Source organism: Papio anubis, chromosome 10, assembly GCF_008728515.1.
Source record: "Papio anubis isolate 15944 chromosome 10, Panubis1.0, whole genome shotgun sequence".
Taxonomy (NCBI): Eukaryota; Metazoa; Chordata; class Mammalia; order Primates; family Cercopithecidae; genus Papio; species Papio anubis.
Genome location: NC_044985.1, coordinates 35,638,335 through 35,660,247, shown reverse-complemented (window position 1 = coordinate 35,660,247; position 21,913 = coordinate 35,638,335). Strand labels below are relative to the sequence as shown.

The following is a 21,913-nucleotide window of genomic DNA, read 5'->3' as shown; positions in this document are numbered from 1 at the left end:
CTTGCACGTCTAGTGATTTTGTATTGGATTTAGTACAATGTAAAGTTTACATTGCTGATGACTTGATCTTGTATTCCTTTAAAGAATGTTATACTTATTTTGGCAGGCAATTGTGAATTAGTTTGGCCCTTTCAAGGTTTGGTTTTAAGCTTCTTTAGAACTGGTCTTATGTAGGGCTTATTCTTAGGCCAGTTAGCTCCTCTTCTAAGGTCTCTGGGGGTGTCCATTCAATTATATCGAGTTTATCCAACCCACAGCCTGTGGGCTGCATGCAGCCCAGGATGGCTTTTTAAAAATTTATTTATTTAGTTAGTTAGTTAGTTTTGAGACAGAGTCTCGTTCTGTCGCCCAGGCTGGAGTGCAGTGGTTCAATCTTGGCTCAGTGCAATCTCCACCTCCTGAGTTCAAGCGATTCTCCTGCCTCAGCCTCCAGAGTAGCTGGGATTACAGGCGTGCACCACCATGCCCGGCTAATTTTTGTAATTTTAGTAGAGACGGGATTTCATCGTGTTGGCCAGGCTGGTCTCAAACTCTTGGCCTCAAGCGGTCTGCCCACCTTGGCCTCCCAAAGTGCTGGGATTACAGATGTGAGCCACCACACCTGGCCCCAGGATGGTTTTGAATGTGGCCAACACAAATTCGTAAACTTTCTTAAAAGATTATGAGTATTTTTGTGATTTTATTTATTTTTTCGCTAATCAGCTATCAATAATGTTAGCTTATGTTATGTGTGGCCCAAGACAATTCTTCTGCCAGCGTGGCCCAAGGAAGCTAAAAGATTGGACACCCCTGTCCTACATATTCAGTTCTCTTCACTCTGGCTGAAGGGAATTCGAATAATTCCTGACCCGTTGTAATCTCTGGGAATCATTTGCATTACAGTTCCCTGGTACTTATTTTTCCTCAGGAATTGTGATTGGCCAGCCTCCTGCGGGTGCATACTGTATGAGTACAAAGTGATATGCAGCCAAAGACTCCATGGCCCATTAACAGGTTTGTAGAGCTTTTCTCTGTGTAGCTGCCTCCTTCCAGTTACTCTGCTTCACAAATTCTAGCCATCTTGATCTCTGGGAATGCTGATGTGCATCTTCAGTTCTAGGAGGTTCCCAAATTCTCATTTAGGTTCCCACTTCCTCCGTAGTTGACTGGGAATTCCTTTTAGGGATAAAGTCCAGGAAATGGTAAGACTCCACTTGTTTCTCTTTTGCAAAGAATCACAGTCCTGTGATGTGTTTTTCAATATCTGAAATGTCGTTGCCTGTACTTTGTGCAGTTTTCTATTTGTTAATGGTAGGAGGGTATAGTCAAACCATCCTACTCTCTCATGCCTGAAATCAGAAGTCTCTCTAATGACATTTTGCACTTCTCTCTAATCATAGATAAACTGGTCTTTAAACTGTCTCTCTCTCTCTCTTCTTTCTTCACTCGGAAAATAACCTGGGAGACAATTTCCTTAAGGTAGATTGTAAAACATGAAGCTCCAGCAGCACAGGTTAATGTGTATATGACATCCATTTCATAAGCTGACATCTGCGTGGGAGTCTGCAAAAGTCTTAGAGCTACCAAAGCATTACCTACAGCATGCAAGAATGGAAATATTAAAGAGTTAATGCAAATTGCTTGTACAAACTACATTGTTTTTCTAAACAGCGTACAGAGTATTAAGTAAATCCAGACATGATAATCTATAAATTAATATGGATTACTATGATTTTCCTTCCCTTCATGTATGGCTCCTCTAAATTTTGCCTTTTTAACCATAAAGCCCCAAAAGAAGTCAAATAAATTACTTTTCTATATTTTGAGGTAAAATTGTGTGTAGTTAGGAGAAGTGAGATGGGAAGGTGCAGTTTATTGCTGATTTTGCTTAATTTCATGCAGCTGTTGTGGATGGGCGTACAAAGCAGTTCAAATGGCTCCTACGTCTCCCAATTTTTCTTTCTTTTCCTTTTTACTAAGGTTAAGGAGAACAGAAAGGGACGGAGCTTTAGTGGCCACTAAAGGTTTTTAAATAGGGGAATGACTTGATCAAAATCGTTGTTTTGGGCAATACTGACCTGAGAGTGAAGAGAGATTGGAAAGAAAAGAGCCCTGAAGTGCAAAAACGGCTTTAAGGCGACTATCTAGGTAAGGCCACTGACTTCAGCTGAGTGTCAGAGGGCGGCAGGCTTTTCCCTAAAAGATCCAGGGGGGACACCATGTCTTAGAGGTCAAGACGTGGAACTTTTACTGGTGTGCCAAGGGTTGGGGATGGACATGGGGTACTCAATTATATGTTCACATTATGGCGCAATGGAGGAGATTCGAGAGAAATATAAATACTCGGGGACGCAACAGGAAGCAATCGGAAGCCATCTGCCCCAATTTGGGGCCTTCACAGCCTCAGTCCCAGGGAAAGGTCCCATGCCTTCAGCAGTCTTGGTTATGCAAATAAGCGAGAACCAGGCGGGCGCCCTTTCCCAGGCTCCGCCCCTCTGGCCGCGCGCCTGCGCACTCACGTCCCGCCAAACCCACCCCCTCGCCTCCCCCGCCCGCGTGGTCGTCGCCACCCCAGCCGCCCGAGAGGAACTGGGGGAGGACGGTGGCCCGCGAGGCTCGTCGCAGACAACGCGGCGGCGATGTCCGCGAGCCAGGCGAGTGCCGCGGCGGCAGCGGCGGGGCCTTGCGCGCGGCAGGGCGGCCTGGGCTGCGGCCTCCCTCCGGTTCCCTGGAAGCGGGCCCGCGACCAGCGCGGGAGCAGCAGCAGAGGCGGAGGCTCCAACGCGTCTCTCTCCTCCCCTTCAGCCTGAGCCAGGGGAAGCCGGGCGGCCCGGGTGTCTGGAGGGGGGGGTCTGCTGTCCGAGAATGGGAATTCTCTTCACCAGAATATGGAGACTGTTCAATCACCAGGGTGAGGAGCTCGGTCCGCGGGCGTACGGGTGGAGGAGAGGGTCAGCTCGGGCCGGCTGGGTGGGGGTCTCCGAATACTTCCGGAATGTGGGCGGCGCGGTCGGGCGTCGCCTTAGCGCGGGGTGCAGGCTGCGCCGATACGGCCCCGGGACCGTTCGGTTCCCGCTCCCGAGCTTGGGGATGGTTCCTGACTCGCAGCCCTTTGTCTTAGGGGACCTTCCTAATAAGTCTTTTCCGCAATACACCCATTGCTCCGATTTCGATTGAGAGTGGAAAATGTTTCTTGCCGTACGTCCAACGTCCCAAAGTATCACGGCCTGGCCTTTCAGCCCTTTCTTTGCTCACCAATTGGATTTGGACACCACATAGAAATGCTGGGGTCTTCCGGAATGAAGGTTATAGATTGCGGCCCTAACCGCACCACTGAGCGACCGCTGTTGCAGAATGCGGAAACCGGGAGGAATCGCTTGACTTGTCCAGTACACCTCTGGTTTATGAGCCTGCCTTCCACTGCCATCCCTCTTTGTGTGTGTTGGGGGCAGCGGGAGTTCTTCTGCCTCCTGAATTGAGATGGACTTCTCTCCATTTGTTTTCCTTATTATACCTGTGTTTCAGGTTAAGCTTAAGGTCATTTTTCTACTCGTGTGGGTTATTTGCTTAGACAGTTTTTGTTTGCTGGGTTAAAAATGTTAAAGTGTTTCACTGAAAGTTTTTAAAACATACCATATGAAACATTTGTTAACCATAGGTAACTAGCAAGTTACTAAGTGTGAAGTGTGTTATATAGGGATGCTTAAGTTCAGCCAACCTCAGACATGACCATGAAATACATATCAGGCTTATTAAAATTTGTTACAAAATGACTAAAACTGGGGAAAGAATATAATTTGAACCCAAAGACTGGATACTTATTAAGATATAGTGGCGTACTTTTGTTTCTTTTTAACTCGTTGGGTGGTTCATCATCCCGCTGTCAGTAACTTAGTTTGTGTTTTTCTCTTGTGTAAGCTGGTTGGTGGTGTTACATCCCAGTTTTCCAATAAAGACGTGAATGTTGGTATCTATTATGTACACGTACTACAACCACCTCCTTCATGATCTAGCTGCTCTTGTAAGAAGCTTAGGGGAAGCAAGCATAACTAGAACTTGTGATCCCTAATGTATCTTTTACACACACACACACACACACACAAATGTGTAGATAACGTGATACCGAAAGAAAGGGCAGTATCAATTTTTCTGATAAGAGGAGTTTTCATAAAGTAGAGAAAATCAGTTCTAATCAGCACTGTCTCTGACTGGCCTGGCTGTTTGTGTTGGGAGCAAGAGAGTGGGAACCAGTCACTTAAACTCTGGTTTTCTGGTCTAGGTTTTCTCACCTAGAACACCAGGGTTCTGTGGAGCCTACAAATCTTGTAAACTTTATTTCTACATTTCAAATATTAAAACTTACATTGCTGTAAGACTGGTAGTACTTACAGTAGATAAGATCTATTCTAGTTTTAACATCCATCATTTTATATTATTTTTAGCAAAGCTAGTGTTTCATCTGCTGTGAGGTTTAGAAAGACTGCTTGTTAATTGAGCTCTAGTACTGCCAGAAGCATAGATATCACCACTTTCTGTTTTGAGTCAATGATAAAATTATTTGTTTCTGTAAGTTAAGAATAATTGAGAACTTTGCCAACAGCTCCTTGGAGTAGTAAATAATAAGGGTGTGTGCTCTGGTATCACTACAAATTGCTAATAGTAGTGTTTTTATAACCTGTATTTTGTGGTACTTTTTGACGGGACGTTTATGTCAGTTTGGCAGAAATTAATAAGGGAATTAATGAAGTTAAGTTCTAGAAAATTAGATGTGAATATTGTGAAAATATGAATAAATTATTTCTCTTCTGGTAAACAATGTGGCTGTCTTATCAATAGGGTCACTTTTCAGAATATCCACCATTTAATGCCAGATATTTGTTGGTTTTTTTTTTTTTTTTTGAGACAGAGTCTTGCTCTGTCACCAGGCTGGAGTGCAGTGAAGTGATCTTGGCCCACTGCAACCTCTGCCTCCCGGGTTCAAGCGATTCTCCTGCCTCAGCCTCCTGAGTAGCTGGACTACAGGCGCGCACCACCATGCCCAGCTAATTTTTGTATTTTTAGTAGAAATGGAGTTTCACCATGTTGGCCAGGATGGTCTCGATCTCTTGACCTCACGATCCTCCCGCCTCGGACTCCCAAAGTGCTAGGATTACAGGCGTTAGCCACGGCAGGGTTTTTTTTTGGTTTTTGTTTTTGTTTTTTTTTTTCTGTATAGGACATATTTAAGTTAGATATGTCTTGGATGCTCTTGTTTTACCTTCAGTGGATTCAGAATACAATCTTATATTCTTTACATAGAAACTCTTGGAAAGAATGTTTCGGGAGATTACAGAATTTGCCATCTGATGAAACTTAAACTAAGCAGTATCTCCTGTTTCTGAAACCCCCTGAGAACAGCTTTTTCAGTTAAAGCTCAGATTGAGTGCACAGTGAAAGCTCTTTGTATACTGTTCGAACTAGAAAAACCGGAGGTCACATTTAGATGATAGTGAGCTTTAGTAGAGTACAAACTTTATCCTAGATGCTGTCATTTAAATCATTTTATTGTATTTTATGTTTTAACAATCTTTTGAAGTAGTTATTTCCCCTGAAAAGGGAAAACTGAGGCTCAAGTGGAATGATTTTTTTTTTCCCCAGGCCATACAACTGGTATGTGCCAGAGTCAGGCAAGTTAAAACACTGAAGTTATGTGTTGCTGATTTTTGGTCTTTTTAAAGAAGAGATCAACATCATTTTTTCCTCCCTCCTCCTCCCCCCATTAACTTTTTTAGTTGCTAAACTCTAGGTTGTCTTTAGAACTTCGAAAAGTTGCCATTAGTAACTTTTTTTATAGAAGAGCTTGTGATCAGTGGTTTACTTGTTTTCAATAAACAAATATTTAAACACCTATTTAGTCCAGGAACTGTTCTAGGTGGTGGGAATAACAGATAAAACAGACAAATTCCCCTACCTTTATGAAGCTTTCATGCAGTGTGGGGAGACAGGAAATTAACTCACTTTGTCTCTACAAGTAAAATAATAGTGGTTAACACTTGTGCAAGGTTCACACAGGTTGTTTGATTTAATCTTCACTTAGTTGATTTACTCTTCACAACAACCCTACTAGGTAGATATTATTCCCCTTATTTTACAGGGGCAAGGAAACAGGTAACTTGCTTAAAGCACTATAGTTGAAAGTGATAGACCTGGATTTTAACCAAGATTATCTAGTGCCAGAATTATTTCTCCTACACACACCTCCCCTCCACCCCCCTGGATTTTAACCGAGATCTAGTGCCAGAGTCAGTTCTACACACACACACACACACACACACGTTTGCCCACAACTTCATATAAGAAGGACTTTGTATAAGAAGGACTCAGATAAAAAGAACTGACTCTGATGTGAACTATAGAAGAAGTTGTGGAATTTCCTCCTTAATGGCCTTGTATTGCTCTCTTGATTGGTTGCTAGAAAAGGAATTGTAAGTATCAATGGATGCAGAAGAAGCTGCCTGTGCTTCAGGAACCTGATGCTGAGGAAGCCACCTCTGCCTTTGGCTTATTATTATTATTATAAGGGAGTTCAAATGTGTAGAGAAGAGTACATATGGAAGCTGAGTAGCCAAGGGGTAGACTTGCCTCTTAGCTTCTAATACACATTCTCCTCAGTTTATGATAGGATTATATCCTGGTAAACCCACTGTAAATTGAAAATACAGTAAGTAAAAAATGAGTTTAATATGCCAGACTTCCTGAAAATCATGGCTTCAGCCTAGCTTGCTTTATGCATACTCAGAACATTTACATTAGTTTACAGTTTGGCAAAATCTAACTCAAAGCCTATTTTATAATAAAGGTTGAATATTTCATGTAATTTATTGAATACTGTACTGAAAGTGAAAAACAGAATCTTTACCTGGGTACTTGAAGTATGGTTTCTACTGAATATGTATTGCTTTTACAATATCACAAGTCAGAGACCATTTGTAAACCCTTTTTGCATGCTCTGTGGAAGTGGAGCTGGGTCCTTTAAACGTTTTTCTTTTACCACTGGGCAAAATGTTAAGCTTTGTTGATAGGCTGTACTGGAGGGGCATTGCAGGAGGAAAGGGTGTTTGTATTTAGTTATAGTGTGCTTTCTTGACAGGCTCTGCTTGTAGCATGAACACCTTCTCCAAGGCCTGGCTCTTGTACTGCACAGTGGTCAGCAGCAACCAGCAGCGTCCCCTAGTACCTGTCTTAGTTGGTTTCATAATGGAAGGTCTCCAGTGAAATACCTCTCAATAAACAGTTTTTCCCAGCACCGAAGAGGGAGGATTTTTGGGCGGGTCTCACCTGCTGCTTCTCTGCCATTCAGTCAGCCAGTGTTAGGGAGTGGGAGGACCTTTATCTCAACCTTAGGGGTAGTGAGTGCTTCTTGTGTTTGTCATTCCCGTAATCTTTTAGCCAATCTCTCATTACTCCAGTCCCCTGTAATATTTTTTTGATATTGAACTTTCCAAGTTCAAATTATTGTGTGATTTCTGCCTCCTGATTGGATCTCCAATTTTGCCATGTATAATCATTGCTTTTTTTTTTCCAGCAACCTCATAGTGCAAAAGAGAAGTTTGGTTATTACCCTGAAACTTCATTTGCCATTACTGAACTAGCAAATTTATTTTCAAACTTTCTTTTTATTGATAAGACTTTTAAGTTTTAAAAATTGAACTTTTAATACAAAATGACTTGATCAGATATCTCCCTCCTAACCTTTATATTTTCCAGATCTGATTTACTTATTCATGAAAAATATTAAGCTCATGCTTTATTCCAGGATCTGTTCTATGGACTGAGAGAACTTTAGTGAACTTGACAAATGGAATTGTTTGCTCTGAGAGACAAAGAATTGATAGGGCTTAGTGATAGTTCAGATAAGAATGATGAATTAGGATGACTCTCCATTTATTTTCCTTGGTGTTTTTGTGTTTTCCGATGTTGTATGATTCACAGAGATAGTAATTCTCTACAATAACATTTATTATGCTTAAGTTATTGACTGATGAGTTGGGGGGAGTACATATTAACTTTTAAAGACTGGCAATGAATGGAACTGGTAGACTGCCTCAGTGTGTCAAAAAGAAACGAAGGAGAAGGGAAACAAGCATTTTCATGACAAAACTGTAAGGTATTGATTGGTACGTTGAAGCCTAATTGATAATTCACAGTTCCATCAAAGCATTAGAACAGTGTGGTTGTTGTGGCTTATTTGAGTAAATACAGGAATGCTGTGACATAGTCTAAAATAAAAATCATACTAAGCAGTAAACTTCTGATGATTCGCATGCATCAAAGAGTTGGAATGGCTGAAAGTTTTATTACATTTGTCCATAATAACATTCTCATAGTAGGCATATTGGGATTCTATGGGGTCTTTATTTTGAAGTGCATTATAGCACTTTTTGGCTACAAATTTACATTTTGTATAGATGCTTTTCCTTCTTGCTAATGAAAGGAACAGGCTGTGGTGGTGAGAGTAAAGATGTTCAAAGAAAGTTGATCTAGTATTAAAAACTTTGTGACTAATCTGACCCTATCATTGAGTTGACATGTTTGTCTTTGAGCCCATTGCGGAGTTTGATCTTAAGTTTATAGTTCTCATTGTGACCTACATGCTATGTCTTAGATTTAGGAAGCTATTAAAAATGGTCATTGGTGGCCGGGACACAGTAGATCGTGCCTGTAATCCCAGCACTTTGGGTGGCCAAGGCAGATGGATCACCTGAGGTCAGAAGTTCTAGACCAGCTTGGCCAACATGGCAAAACCCCCGTCTCTACTAAAAATACAAAAATTAGGCCAGGTACGGTAAACTTCTGATGATTCATGTACAGGTGGCTTACACCTGTAATCCCAGCACTTTGGGAGGCCAAGGCAGGTGGATCATGAGGTCAGGAGTTTGAGACCAGCCTGGCCAATATGGTGAAACCCCGTCTCTACTAAAAATGCAAAATTAGCTGGGTGTGGTGGTGTGTGCCTGTAGGCCCAGCTACTCGGGAGGCTGAGGCAGGAGAATCCCTTGAACCTGGGAGGCAGAGGTTGCAGTGAGCTGAGATCATGCCATTGCACTCTAGCCTGGCCAACAGGGCGAGACTCAGTCTCAAATAAATATATACAAAAAAATTAGCCGGGCATGGTGGCACCTGCCTGTAGTCCCAGCTGCTTGAGAGACTGAGGCAGGAGGAGAATTGTTTGAACCCAGGAGGTGGAGGTTTCATTGAGCCAAGATCACACCACTGCCCTCTAGCCTGGGCAACAGAGCGAGACTGCGCCTCAAAAAAAAAAAAAAAAAAAAAGGTCATTGGTGCTTTATTGTAAAAACACACACAAAAATAATTCAGATAGAGCTATGTCTTGGGAGAGAGCAACTAGAACTTGGCAATGAATGTCGTTTGTAGGTGTTTGGGTGGAATAAGGAGGTAAAGATCCTCTGAATCATGGATTCTTCATTGGAATGCCCTCCAGAGATCTCAGACTACATGTGGTTTTTTGGGATATTTTCCAGGTTCTGTTTATGTTTGATTGGAGTTTCTTTCTTCCTTTTTCAAGTATTTTAACCATTTGTTCAGAATATGGTATGTTCAAATATATTAGTTTGGTTTCCCTTGATAGACTTTAGAAATCTGCTTAGGTGTTAAGAGTTTGGGGGCATGGTTGCATATTTATGCATTTGTAAGTATATAGGAATTCATTGAGTTTGTAAAATTAAGCAGAAGAGTAAGGTCTGCAGTGTGGAGAAATGGCGTGAGCAAAATTAAATGATCGGAAAGTTTATGACACATTCTAGAGACCGAGTAGAGCAGCTTTTCTAAATTTTAGGAGGTAGGTCAAGAAGAGTTAGGGGAAGATTTGGGCTAAGGCTTAGCTTTCTTTGTCACACTCATCCTTTTTCATCATGTTTATCTAACGATATTACCTCAGTTTACTTACTCACTTTCAGGTGCAGACAGAAGGTTATGGGTCCTCCAAAGCTTCAGACCTTGGTTAGTTTCCCTCCTCTTGTTCATAGCCATTTTACCTTTCATCTTTCCTGTTCTACTGTAACAGTAACCTAACCTTTCACCTACTAGGACTTCCAGCCATTTCTAACTTTGTAGGGCAGGACTGGATTTCTTTCCCTGCCCAAATTCCACGGCTAGCCGCTTCATTTCTTTCTTTCTATCACCGGCTCCGACGTGCTTTTCTCTATTAACATTTTCCACCGTGCCAGACATGTGGATTCTGTCTATTTATTTATTTTGGAGACAGGGTCTCACTCTGTCGCCCAGGCTGAAGTGCAGTGACACAATCTCGGCTCACTGCAACCTCCGCCTCGCAAGTTCAACTGATTCTCATGCCTCAGCCTCCCAAGTAGCTGGGACCACAAGTGTGTGCCACCACACCCAGCTAATTTTTGTATTTTTAGTAGAGACGGGGTTTTGCCATGTTGGCCAAGCTGGTCTTGGACTCCTGACCTCAAGTGATCCACTCGCCTCAGCCTCCCAAAGTGCTGGGATTACAGGTGTGAGCCACCGCGCCTGGCCGAGACATGTGGATTCCTACCCTATATCATCTACTATACCTTCTCTCTCCAGTGTGCTTTCTTTATTTCTAGGCACTGTTAAAGAAAGATTTGAAGCAGTTTAAATCCTAATCCACCACAGGATAGGTTATCTAATTTCAGCTTATTGATTCTCTAGTTCATTCCATACAGTGGGTGTAAAAGATGATGCATCTTGAAACAGTTAACCTTTTCCTTTCCTCAGTAGGCAACTAACTTGTGTTATAAGATGAAATTCTGGAATGAGTAATTTCTGCCATCTGCTTTATCTTAGGTTTGTCTCTGTGTTGTTGCACATGGTTTTGTTCAGAGCAATTTTACCTTGGTGATCATGTTCAGCTAGTGGCCAGGTATGATAAAGAATCTTACCTCTGCCTCCTGGGTTCAAGTGATTCTTCTGCCTCAGCCTTCCGAGTAGCTGGGACTATAGGCACGCGCCACCAGGCCTGGCTCATTTTTTTGTATTTTTAGTGGAGATGGGGTTTCACCACCTTGGCCAGTCTGGTCTTGAACTCCTGACCTTGTGGTCCACCTGCCTCGGCCTCCCAGAGTGCTGGGATTACAGGTGTGAGCCACCATGCCCAGCCTAAGAGTCTCTTTTTTTTTCTTTTAGTAGTTTTCGCCAAGCTAGTTTTTCCTAACAGAACTGTTAGAAAGCACCAGGTTTGGAATTAGGACATAATAACCAAGTCCTAGGGACATGGCTGAAGTAAGGAGACCACTTTAAAAAATACCTGTACTAAAGCCAGATGAGGTTTTACTTTAAAGCTCTCATTTTAGGAGGCTATATAGTTTTTTCACTGATATGTCCTACTGTTATTCAATGTATCTTTTGAAACTCCTTTTAGAAGTTCTTTGGAAACAAAATTTTAAATAATTCTTCATATTTCACTTAACAACAAAAAGATAGCACTCATTTTAGATGCCTTTTAACTTATGACCAAGATGATATCAGGTGGCTCGTCTCCCACTTTAAAGTCAAGTTCATCTTCAGAGTTTAAAAGATTTGCCACCATTAGGTGACAGTATTCAAAATGGTGTGCCTCAGGCTCTGAAAGCAGTTATGAAAGAAGCGTAGCAAACTATTTTGAAAAAATGGTAACGTGGTTGGAATAAGGGTTTAACCTTAACTGATTAAGGACCTTGTAAGAAACTAAGAGAGTACTGTTTTTTACTTCATGGTCTCTGTGTACCTTATTTATACATATACACATTTTTTACTCATTCTTTATTGTTATATATTATAGATTCTTGCTTATATTTTTGTTTCCTTTTGGACTTTTCCTGCTAATTTTGTACTATTTTTAGGGTACCATTTCTTTTATTTGTCGGAGTAATTGTATTTTCTTCCTGAGTATTGACAAGCCCATCTAAATTCTGGCCTGTAGCTAATACATTGGGGGAATGGAGAGGAGGCGGGGTGGGATATATTCCTGGAACTTAAAAATAAGCTGACATTTTGACCGGGCGCGGTGGCTCAAGCCTGTAATCCCAGCACTTTGGGAGGCCGAGACGGGCGGATCACGAGGTCAGGAGATCGAGACCATCCTGGCTAACACGGTGAAACCCCGTCTCTACTAAAAAATACAAAAAACTAGCCGGGCGAGGTGGTGGACGCCTGTAGTCCCAGCTACTCGGGAGGCTGAGGCGGGAGAATGGCGTAAACCCTGGAGGCAGAGCTTGCAGTGAGCTGAGATCCGGCCACTGCACTCCAGCCTGGGCGACAGAGCGAGACTCCGTCTCAAAAAAAAAAAAAAAAAAAAAAAAAATCTGACGTTTTGAGAATGCTATGGTTAAAAATCAGTATTCACCTGGGAAGCTAAAAACTTTTACCCAAGTCAGAGATCAGAGTATAGCTTGATAATGAATTCTAGTTGTATTAAAAATGTTTATGAGTGCTTGTATTAATAAAACTGTAGAGGAGTTATGTCATCAGAAAGGGAATGCTTAATTTTGGGACATAGAAAAATGGAGTTAGGCAGAATTGCCATGCTATTTAAAAACTTTGTAGGTGCAAAGGTACCTTTTCTCAACAACTCGATTACCTGGCCCTCATGCAGACGTGGCCTTGCCCTAAAGATGAATTCAGACCAGGTACAGGGGCTCACACCTGTAATCCTAGCACTTTTTGAGGCTGGGGTGGGAGGATCGCTTGAGCCCAGGAGTTTGAGACCGGCCTGGGCAACATAGGGACACCCCATCTCTACAAAAGAAACAAAATATCCAGGCATGGTGGTGTACACCTGTGATCCCAGCTACTCAGGAGGCTGAGGTGGGTGGATCGCTTGAGCCCGGGAGGTTGAGGCAACAGTGAGCCATGATTGTGATACTGCAATCCAGCCTGGACAACAAGAGTGAGACCTTGTCTCAAAAAAAAAGGATTCACATCAGTCATTGCAGCCTGTAACACTCCTTGGGTTGGGATTCCATGCTCCCCAAGTAATCATCTGATTTTAATTCAGCCACCATGTAACATTTCCTCAGGGATAGACTGCACTTGTCTCTCATTTTTAAACATTTGGTCTTATTGTATGTTACTCATTCGCTGTCCTTATTTATGTCTTAGTCATTTCCATGAATTGCCCTCTCTGAGTCCTGTCTATTCTGGGATAGTAGCAGAATTGTTTGTGGATCTGGGAGACTAAGGGCCGTAGACGGAGTTTCACTCTTGTTGCCCAGACTGGAGTGTAATGGCATGATCTTGGCTTAGTGCAACCTCCGCCTCCTGGGTTCAAGCGATTCTCCTGCCTCTGCCTCCCAAGTAGCTGGGATTATAGGTATGTGCCACTACGCCCCGCTAATTTTGTATTTTTAGTAGAGATGGAGTTTCACCATGTTGGTCATGTTGGTTGTGAACTCCTGACCTCAGGTGATCCACCCGACACCTCAGCCTCCCAAAGTGCTGGGATTACAGGCGTGAGCCACCAATCCGGCCTGGGCCCTAGGTCTTTAAAATGATTCTTAATAACTCACAAAAGGGGCAGGTGGTCATGTCATTTAAGGACCCTAGTGGATTGTATTAAAATGTTTTATTTACTTGATCTTCCTATTTTTGTATAATAGCAGGTGCCTATAGATCATTAGGAATTTCCTCTGGTAAGTGGCAACTATTTGGAAAACATCTACCATTTGAATTATAAAGATCTTACTCTGAGGTGTTATAATCCTCAACATTTATTACTTATAGAATGAATATTAATTCAACATTTATTGAGTACCTTCTTTATGCCAGGAATAGTTGTTGTCACTAGAAATGTAAAGATGATTAATATGTATTCTATATGGTTGAAGATGCCTTCTTAAACTGAGATTAGTGCACATGTAAATAATTAGGATAAGTGGTAGATTAGAGGTAGTGTGGGAAAGCAGGAGAAATTGATTCTACATGGAAAGCTAGACTTGAAAGGATTGGTCTAATTCCCTAAATGGATAATTAGGATAATTCCAGCATTTGGTGATACCACGAGTAGCTGTAGAGAAATGTTTGCTGTGAACATATGTGCAGCTTATGTAGGGAGAATGACTTGAACTTTAGTTTATAGATGCCCTTCAACTTATGATGTAGTTATGTGTCAGTAAACTTGTTGTAAGTTGAAAGTAACTGAAGTCAAAACACATTTATTACATCTAACCTACTGAACATCATAGCTTAGCCTAGCCTGCCTTAAATGTGCTCAACACACTGACGTTAGCCTCCAGTTGGGCAAAACCGTCTGATAGCACAGTATATACTATTATGCAGTACTGGTTGTTTACCCTTGTTATTGCATGGCTGACTGGGAGCTGCAGCTCGCTGCTACTGCCCAGTGTCTTGAGAGTGTCGTACTGGATATCACTAGCCTTGGAAAAGATCAAAATTCAAAATTTGAAGTACAGTTTCTAGTAAATTTTTATCTTTTCCTGGGCTAGTAAAACAGGTTAAGAACTCTCTCCTCTTCAGTGCTAGGCACTGCTGTGTGCTATTTTAATTGTTAAACAACCCTGAGTGATAGGTAGTATTTCCCCTATCTTACAATGAAGAAACTTAAGGTCAGAGAAATAATAAAAGTCATTTGCTCAAGGTCTTATAATACCATTAATATTTCCTTCAATTATCTGTTCTATGTAGTAAGCCACTCTAATTTTATGACTTAAAGCAATGATTTATAATTTTTCATGTTTCTTATGAGTCGGCTGAGCTCAGCTAGGAAGTTCTACCTTGGGGAGTCTCCTTTGGTTGCAGTCAGATAGCAGCTAAAATTAGAATACTCTGTAGGTTCAACCAGGCTGCATAGCCAAGATGGCTTCTTTACTTGTCTGTCTGTCATCTCAACTAGAATGGCTGGAAGAGATAGGGACTGACTGGTCATCCCTTTCAACAGGGTCTCACCACATGATCAACTTGGGCTTACTCATTAAAAGGCACAGCAGTCTTGGACTTGCTATATGGTATCTGACTTACTGCAGGAGGACTTGTCCAAGACGGCCAGGCAGCAACTGCAATGTTTCTGATGATTTAGGCTCAGAAATCATGCCTGGTCATTTCTGCTGCATCTGTGGGTTAAAAGTAAGTCACAGGGCCAGCCCAGATTCAAGAGGAGGCGGCTACATAATGGCATGACTATCCAGAGGCCATCTTGGACACTAGTTTCTTCCACATGCTGTGCTGTCTTTGCGGATTGCTTTCAGACGGCCTGGAAATAGATGGGTCTTACAAGTGCCTGGCTGAAATGTGAAGAGGGTGCAAGAAAACATCTGGGGAACGTGAATGTTTGAAAGAAGACCCAAGGAAGAGGAGTCATTGAAAAAAAATGAATGACTAGAGACAGGAAGAAAACTTGGAGAAAGTGGTGCCACAGAAGCCAAACGGGGGGAGGGAGTCACTGCCACCATAGCCATAGGTTCTTAGATTTGTTTTTCATGTTACAGTGGCCCTGTGGTTTTAAGGTACTCATAAATTACAATTACCCATTTAAAAAATGGTCCTTTTTTCCTTCCCACTCATTCCACTCCACATACACGTACCCAGTTGATGCCTGAATTTCCTGTTAGAACCTCATTGACGTAATCCATTGTGAAACATTTGTACTTTAAGTCATTTGTAGATCGTTGTGATTATATTTGGTTTACTTTACTGAGAGTAGGCTTGCCTAGGAGTAGAGGAAATGTAGTGCTGTGACTTCCTAGAGAGGAGGTTGGAAAGATGAGAGTTGTCTCTAGAATAATGGCAATGGGGAAGGTGAGTATAATGGCACACTTCTGGTGGTCTTGCTAGGATGTTCTTTTGACTTCCAAGAAAGTATAAAGTGCCATGCACTGAATTATGCCATAGATAGAAGGGTGAAATACGGAATTTATTTTTGTCTATAATCGAATTAATCTTTTTTCTCCTTTTTTGAAGGAAAAATCACTGGTGTTTTCTCTATTTCAGAGCACAAAGTTATCATTGTTGGGCTGGATAATGCAGGGAAAACGACCATTCTTTACCAATTGTAAGTATTAACTGTCTTAAAAATTATTTTATTTCTAGTTACTTTTTTGGCCTGGGTGATATTCGATCAATGAATGCAGTAAGAAATTACATGAAACCTAAGTTACCCTGTAAGAAAGCAGGTTGACTATAAACCTGGAGCCAAATCTCAGCAATACTTTGTAGAAAGCAAAAAGTTTGTATGATATTGAGCATATAGTTGGCATTGAGTTGTCCGCTTGTTTTGTACTAAAACTCTTTTGTTTGTAGAAAGTAGAAAAATATGGCTGGGTGCAGTGGCTCACATCTTTATCCCAACACTTTGGGTGGCAGAGGTGGGAGGATTGCTTAAAGCCAGGACTTTGAGAAACTGCTTGGGCCACGTAGTGGTACGCCATCTCTTTATAAGATATATATATATATACACATATATTTTAAAATTAGCTGGATGTAGTGGTGCACACCTGTAGTTCCAGCTACTCAGGAGACTGAGGTGGGAAGATTGCTTGATCCTATTGAGGAGGTCAAGGCTGCAGTGAACCTCATGCCGCTGATTATGTATGATCATGCCACTGCACTCCGGCCTGGGTAACATTTGAAAAAAGAAAGTAGAAAAATATTTGTTTTTATGGCTTCCTGGAATGATCTAGTATATGCCAGATAGCCTAAGACCTAGTTCTAGCCCTGTTTAAACCCTCACTCATGTTGTAAACTAGTGGGAAAAAGATATTTAGGTATAAATTATAAAAGTTTATGCTGATTTGTCCTTGATTAAAAAATTGTTCAAGCAAGTTAGCTTCCGTGCTAATTGTAAAATATATATAAACTTTTTCCCCCAGTTCTATGAATGAAGTTGTACATACATCTCCTACAATAGGAAGTAATGTAGAAGAGATAGTGATTAATAATACACGTTTCCTAATGTGGGATATTGGTGGCCAAGAATCTCTTCGTTCTTCCTGGAACACTTACTATACTAACACAGAGGTAATGTTTCTTACAATATTTAATGCTTGGAAAACAGAATGCTTGGAAAACATCTAGATTTGAGCCCTTATAGTTAATCTTTTTGAAATATCACAGTATGTTAATATAGAGAGAGTTTAAGCAGAGTAAAATCTTTGATTTCCTATTCCAGGGTCATTGTTCAATATGTCCACTATCATTGAACCTCTATAGGGAGAATTGGTGGTTAATTATGTTTTGATTGTGTATTGATCCCAGAACTTGTCTTTAGTAGTTTTTTTTTTGTTTCAAATGACTTCCATCTCATAGTTTATAATTTCATTTCTCTCTATTTATGTTTGACTGAGTTTAGCTCACCAAATGAGAGGGTTTTGGTGATTTGAATCCTAGCCAGTTTTACTATTTTCTTTTACAAAACACAATTGCACATTAAATAATTGTTTGTCTTTTCGTTATAAGGCATTTTAGACGTAATCATGTCTTTTAATTCACACATTATTTTCCAAAGGAAATTTCAGACCTTTGACATTTAAGTGCTCCAGTGCATAGACCTGTGAATTAAAAGACTGACAATTGTTTTCATAGTGTTCATTATAAGTTAATAAAGCTGGTTTATATGTATGGAAAGCTGACTTTTAAGTCATTAAGAAACCATTAAGTGTATCTAACAACCTGATTTCCCAACACTGCATTAGGCATTTAATCTTTTTTTTTTATAAGGGAAGTTATGTGTGATTATAAAGGTATATATGCTACTGTATACATAATGCTATAGGTTTCAAATTCATGCCAACACTCTGAAAATTAACAGCTTTATTAAAATACCTTGGAATAAAATGGACCTTACAGTGATAAAGTCACCTATCAGTAAGCTGTCAAGTGAGAGGGGAGGTAAAGTCGCAGTTCTCTCATACATCTGCCTTTTGGTTGATGAAGTCTGAAGAATAGAAAAGATCCAGAAAATCGTAAGAGTTTATTTAAAAATTAAGATCTAGGTCCAAAAAATAAATAGTGCATGTTACTCATAGGCGGTCAGAACCAACTTGGGCATCGTAAATGCTATCATAAAGTGAGTAAGTTAAATCTCCATCTGTTCCTGCTGATCTGTTGCTTTTGGGTGCTCACAGAGTTGAGGAAGCAGTGCGATGGAGCTCAGTCCTGCGCAGCAATCACAAGTCTTTCATTGCACCTTCTGATCCCAGTCTCATCAGTTCATGAAGGGGTTGTGCTTGCAGGTAGCAGGTGATACTTATGTAAGGAAGAGAGCTTGTTTTTAGATAGAGATTTATTCTTGCAGTTGGTTGATTTTTTTTAAAAATTGATTTCTTTAACTGTCACATTACTTTACTCCCATACCCATGCCCTTTTAGGATTTCAGATTGATATTAACAAATAATATCTACCTGGAAGTAATAAATTCAGGATCATATTGTATGTTTTTCTTACTGATTTGTAGTGCAAATAGATGGATATAGGCCCATTAGCATTCAAGATACTGAAAACAGACATGCGTTATATATATTAGTTGGAATGTTAGTATCATATTCTCTTTTCTCCAAAAATTAGTAAATATATTAAAATCGATCAGACCTTTTGGCTTCACAATGTATAGGTAGCTCTGATTTTCCAACAATACCATAAGATTCCAATTTCTTGATATTAATAGCCTGTATATCAAATAAACACATAAATTTTACAGATACCAAATTATGTAATCACTAATAATTTTTTTGTAATTATTTTAGTTTGTAATAGTTGTTGTGGACAGTACAGACAGAGAGAGGATTTCTGTAACTAGAGAAGAGCTCTATAAAATGTTAGCGCATGAGGTAAGTAAGTAGTCTTTTTACATTAGATATGGGGAAGGGTATGTGAATCGCTATTTTGTTTTCTAGTTTCTCATGAGGGTGCTATCAATTTTAAATTTTTAAAAATAATTAGTTATTTGCTGGCCACGCCTGCTTGATTATTTTGACATCTCCCAATTTGGAATGTATCTGGAAGCAGCAGAAAGATTATGAAGTAAGTTGCAGAACTTTATTTCAGTTATCCTAGATACATTTGGTTTCACAATTTTCCTGGGCAAAAGTAAGTGCTATAAGTGGCTTTCATTTTGCATTTTGAATAGATTAATTATACAGAGGATTATCATTGGAAATGAGATTTTAAAGTACCTGTGTGCTTAGCAATTCTTGATTGTTACTCAGCAGACTAATATTTAAATGTAATTGCTGTTAGATTTCTCTAATACTGTCCCTTTGACTAAACAAAACTAGATGACTAGCCACATTTTCTTAGTCCTTGAAAAATACCGGCCGGGCACAGTGGCTCACTCCTGTAATCACAGCACTTTAGGAGACGGAGGTGGGAGGATCACTTGAACCCAGGAGTTCAAGACCAGCTGAGCAACATGGCAAGGCCCCATCTCTACGAAAAATAAACAAAATTAGCCAGGTGTGGTGGCATGCACCTGTAGTCCCAGCTACTTGAGAGACTGAAGCAAGTGGATTGCTTGAGCCCAGGAGGTCAAGGCTACAGTGAGCTGTTCTTGCCAGTGCACTCCAGCCTAAATGACAGAGCGAGACCCTGTCTCAAAAAATAAAATTAAATTAAAAATAAATAAGTAGAAATAAAAATAGATTTAAAAATTAAGTTTTTTAAATAGAAAAATATTACGATAATGTAAGTTTAAAAAACAATAATATAGTCAACTTCATAACTATAATATTATAGTGTTTATATAGTATTTAGTAAAATTGCGTATTTTTGGATATTGCAGAAGCTACTTTCTCAACTCATTTATAGATAGGAATAGAAAAAATATTTAGATATGTAGAGTTTTTTTATTTCAGTGGAATTTTTTGCAAAGCTTAGGAAAACGAGTATCTTTGTAGTGAAGTTTTATGTTAATTTTATTATTGATTTGATGATCTGCTTTTGAGATTTGCTTTAAGAATTTTGTGTATTTCCATGAAAAAATGCTCATCATCACTGGCCATCAGAGAAATGCAAATCAAAACCACAATGAGATACCATCTCACACCAGTTAGAATGGCGATCATTAAAAAGTCAGGAAACAACAGGTGCTGGAGAGGATGTGGAGAAATAGGAACACTTTTACACTGTTGGTAGGATTGTAAACTAGTTCAACCATTATGGAAAACAGTATGGCGATTCCTCAAGGATCTAGAACTAGATGTACCATATGACCCAGCCATCCCATTACTGGGTATATACCCAAAGGATTATAAATCATGCTGCTCTAAAGACACATGCACACGTATGTTTATTGCGGCACTATTCACAATAGCAAAGACTTGGAATCGACCCAAATGTCCATCAGTGACAGATTGGATTAAGAAAATGTGGCACATATACACCATGGAATACTATGCAGCCATAAAAAAGGATGAGTTTGTGTCCTTTGTAGGGACATGGATGCAGCTGGAAACCATCGTTCTTAGCAAACTATCACAAGAACAGAAAACCAAACACCGCATGATCTCTCTCATAGGTGGGAACTGAACAATGAGATCACGTGGACTCCGGAAGGGGAACATCACACACCGGGGCCTATCATGGGGAGTGGGGAGGGGGGAGGGATTGCATTGGGAGTTATACCTGATGTAAATGACGAGTTGATGGGTGCTGACAAGTTGATGGGTGCAGCACACCAACATGGCACAAGTATACATATGTAACAAACCTGCACATTATGCACATGTACCCTAGAACTTAAAGTATAATAATAATAAATAAATTTAAAAAAAAAAAAAGAATTTTGTGTATTTCAGGCAACCTTTCAGGGCTTTAGGGAACCAAACCTAGTAAAGTAGTTTTGTAAGTTGAGGTTCGTCATTTCCTTATGACCACTAAGATGCACCTTTTCCTATTTTGGACTCTTAATTCCGGCAGCTGTGTTTAAACCTCGTGGAGGTTTACAGAAATACATCTTGCCATTCTGTGTTCATTTGCCAAATTCCATTTCTAGTTGGGATACAAGCAATAAGCCATAACAGAGGCAGAAGACAAAGGTTTTTTGTTTTTTCTTTTCTTTTCAACTTCATATTTTGCAAAAATGCAGCATTTTTCAGTTTATTCCAAAGGGTGGTTTTATGAAGAGTTTGGAAAAAGGAAAATTGATACAAATGTTATTTGTCTCTGGGCTATATCTTTTACTTTGTTAACAGGTAGTCACCCTATCTGATTTTTACTCTAATTGGCCAATATGCAGCAGGATCAGTATATGAAGAGCCCAGTAGCAGGGTTCAAAGTCTTTGATTTTTACTAGCTGAGGGCATTAACTTACATAGGTCACTTAACCTTATCTGTTATGGGTGAGTACACTGGGGCCCAGAAAGGTTATGTGACTTGACTAGCTTTTTAAGATCTAGGTTTTGAACTTGAGTATTCTCATTCAGACTCTTTATTAGCAGAAGAAAAAAGAAGACATAAGTAGGGCCTAGTTGGAAAGTGAAAGGAGACTGAATGAGGAGATGACCAGAGAAGAAAGGAATTACAGATGAAGTTGGGAGTTTGAGCAAGCTACTCAGTAGGGCCAAGAAGAGCCAAACAGGCAGAGTTCTGGAGAGAGACAAATGGATCAAAGAGTGAGAATGTGTGAGTGAAAAATAAATGTAGACATGATGTTACTTGGATGTTTCATACATACTACATAAACCAACAAAATCTTATTGTCATTGCTGATAACGATTCTTTACATTATTGCAAAATACAAAGCTAAAAATTTTAAAATAATTTTCAAAGTTTTATCATAAATGAAGTGTTCAACTTTAAAACTCATTAATTTTAAAATGGTTCCAAACACCAAAGTCTGAAATTTTATTCAGAGTGATTCAACTTCTAGGAGTTACCTTCACAAATGAAGTGTTTTTGCTGCTGTTGTTGTTGTTTTGTTACGGAGTGTCACTCTGTTGCCCAGGCCAGAGTGCAGTGGCACCAT

At 40.2% G+C, this 21,913-nt stretch overlaps 1 protein-coding gene across 2 annotated transcripts in view; it reads left to right on the top strand.

Annotated features, from left to right (window-relative positions):
* Positions 1-2,497: 2,497 nt before the first annotated feature.
* ARL5A (ADP ribosylation factor like GTPase 5A) overlaps positions 2,498-21,913 on the top strand; it is a 32,959-nt gene continuing 13,543 nt past the window's right edge. Inside the window, exons 1-4 of one of the 2 annotated variants that reach the window (XM_003907478.4) lie at positions 2,498-2,890; positions 15,946-16,006; positions 16,824-16,971; positions 18,696-18,779. In XM_003907478.4, the coding sequence (XP_003907527.1) occupies positions 2,845-2,890; positions 15,946-16,006; positions 16,824-16,971; positions 18,696-18,779 (339 nt within the window). In that variant the 5' untranslated portion in view covers positions 2,498-2,844. The remainder of the gene's footprint in view (positions 2,891-15,945; positions 16,007-16,823; positions 16,972-18,695; positions 18,780-21,913) is intronic. The other variant, XM_021923619.2, reaches the window with a different exon arrangement.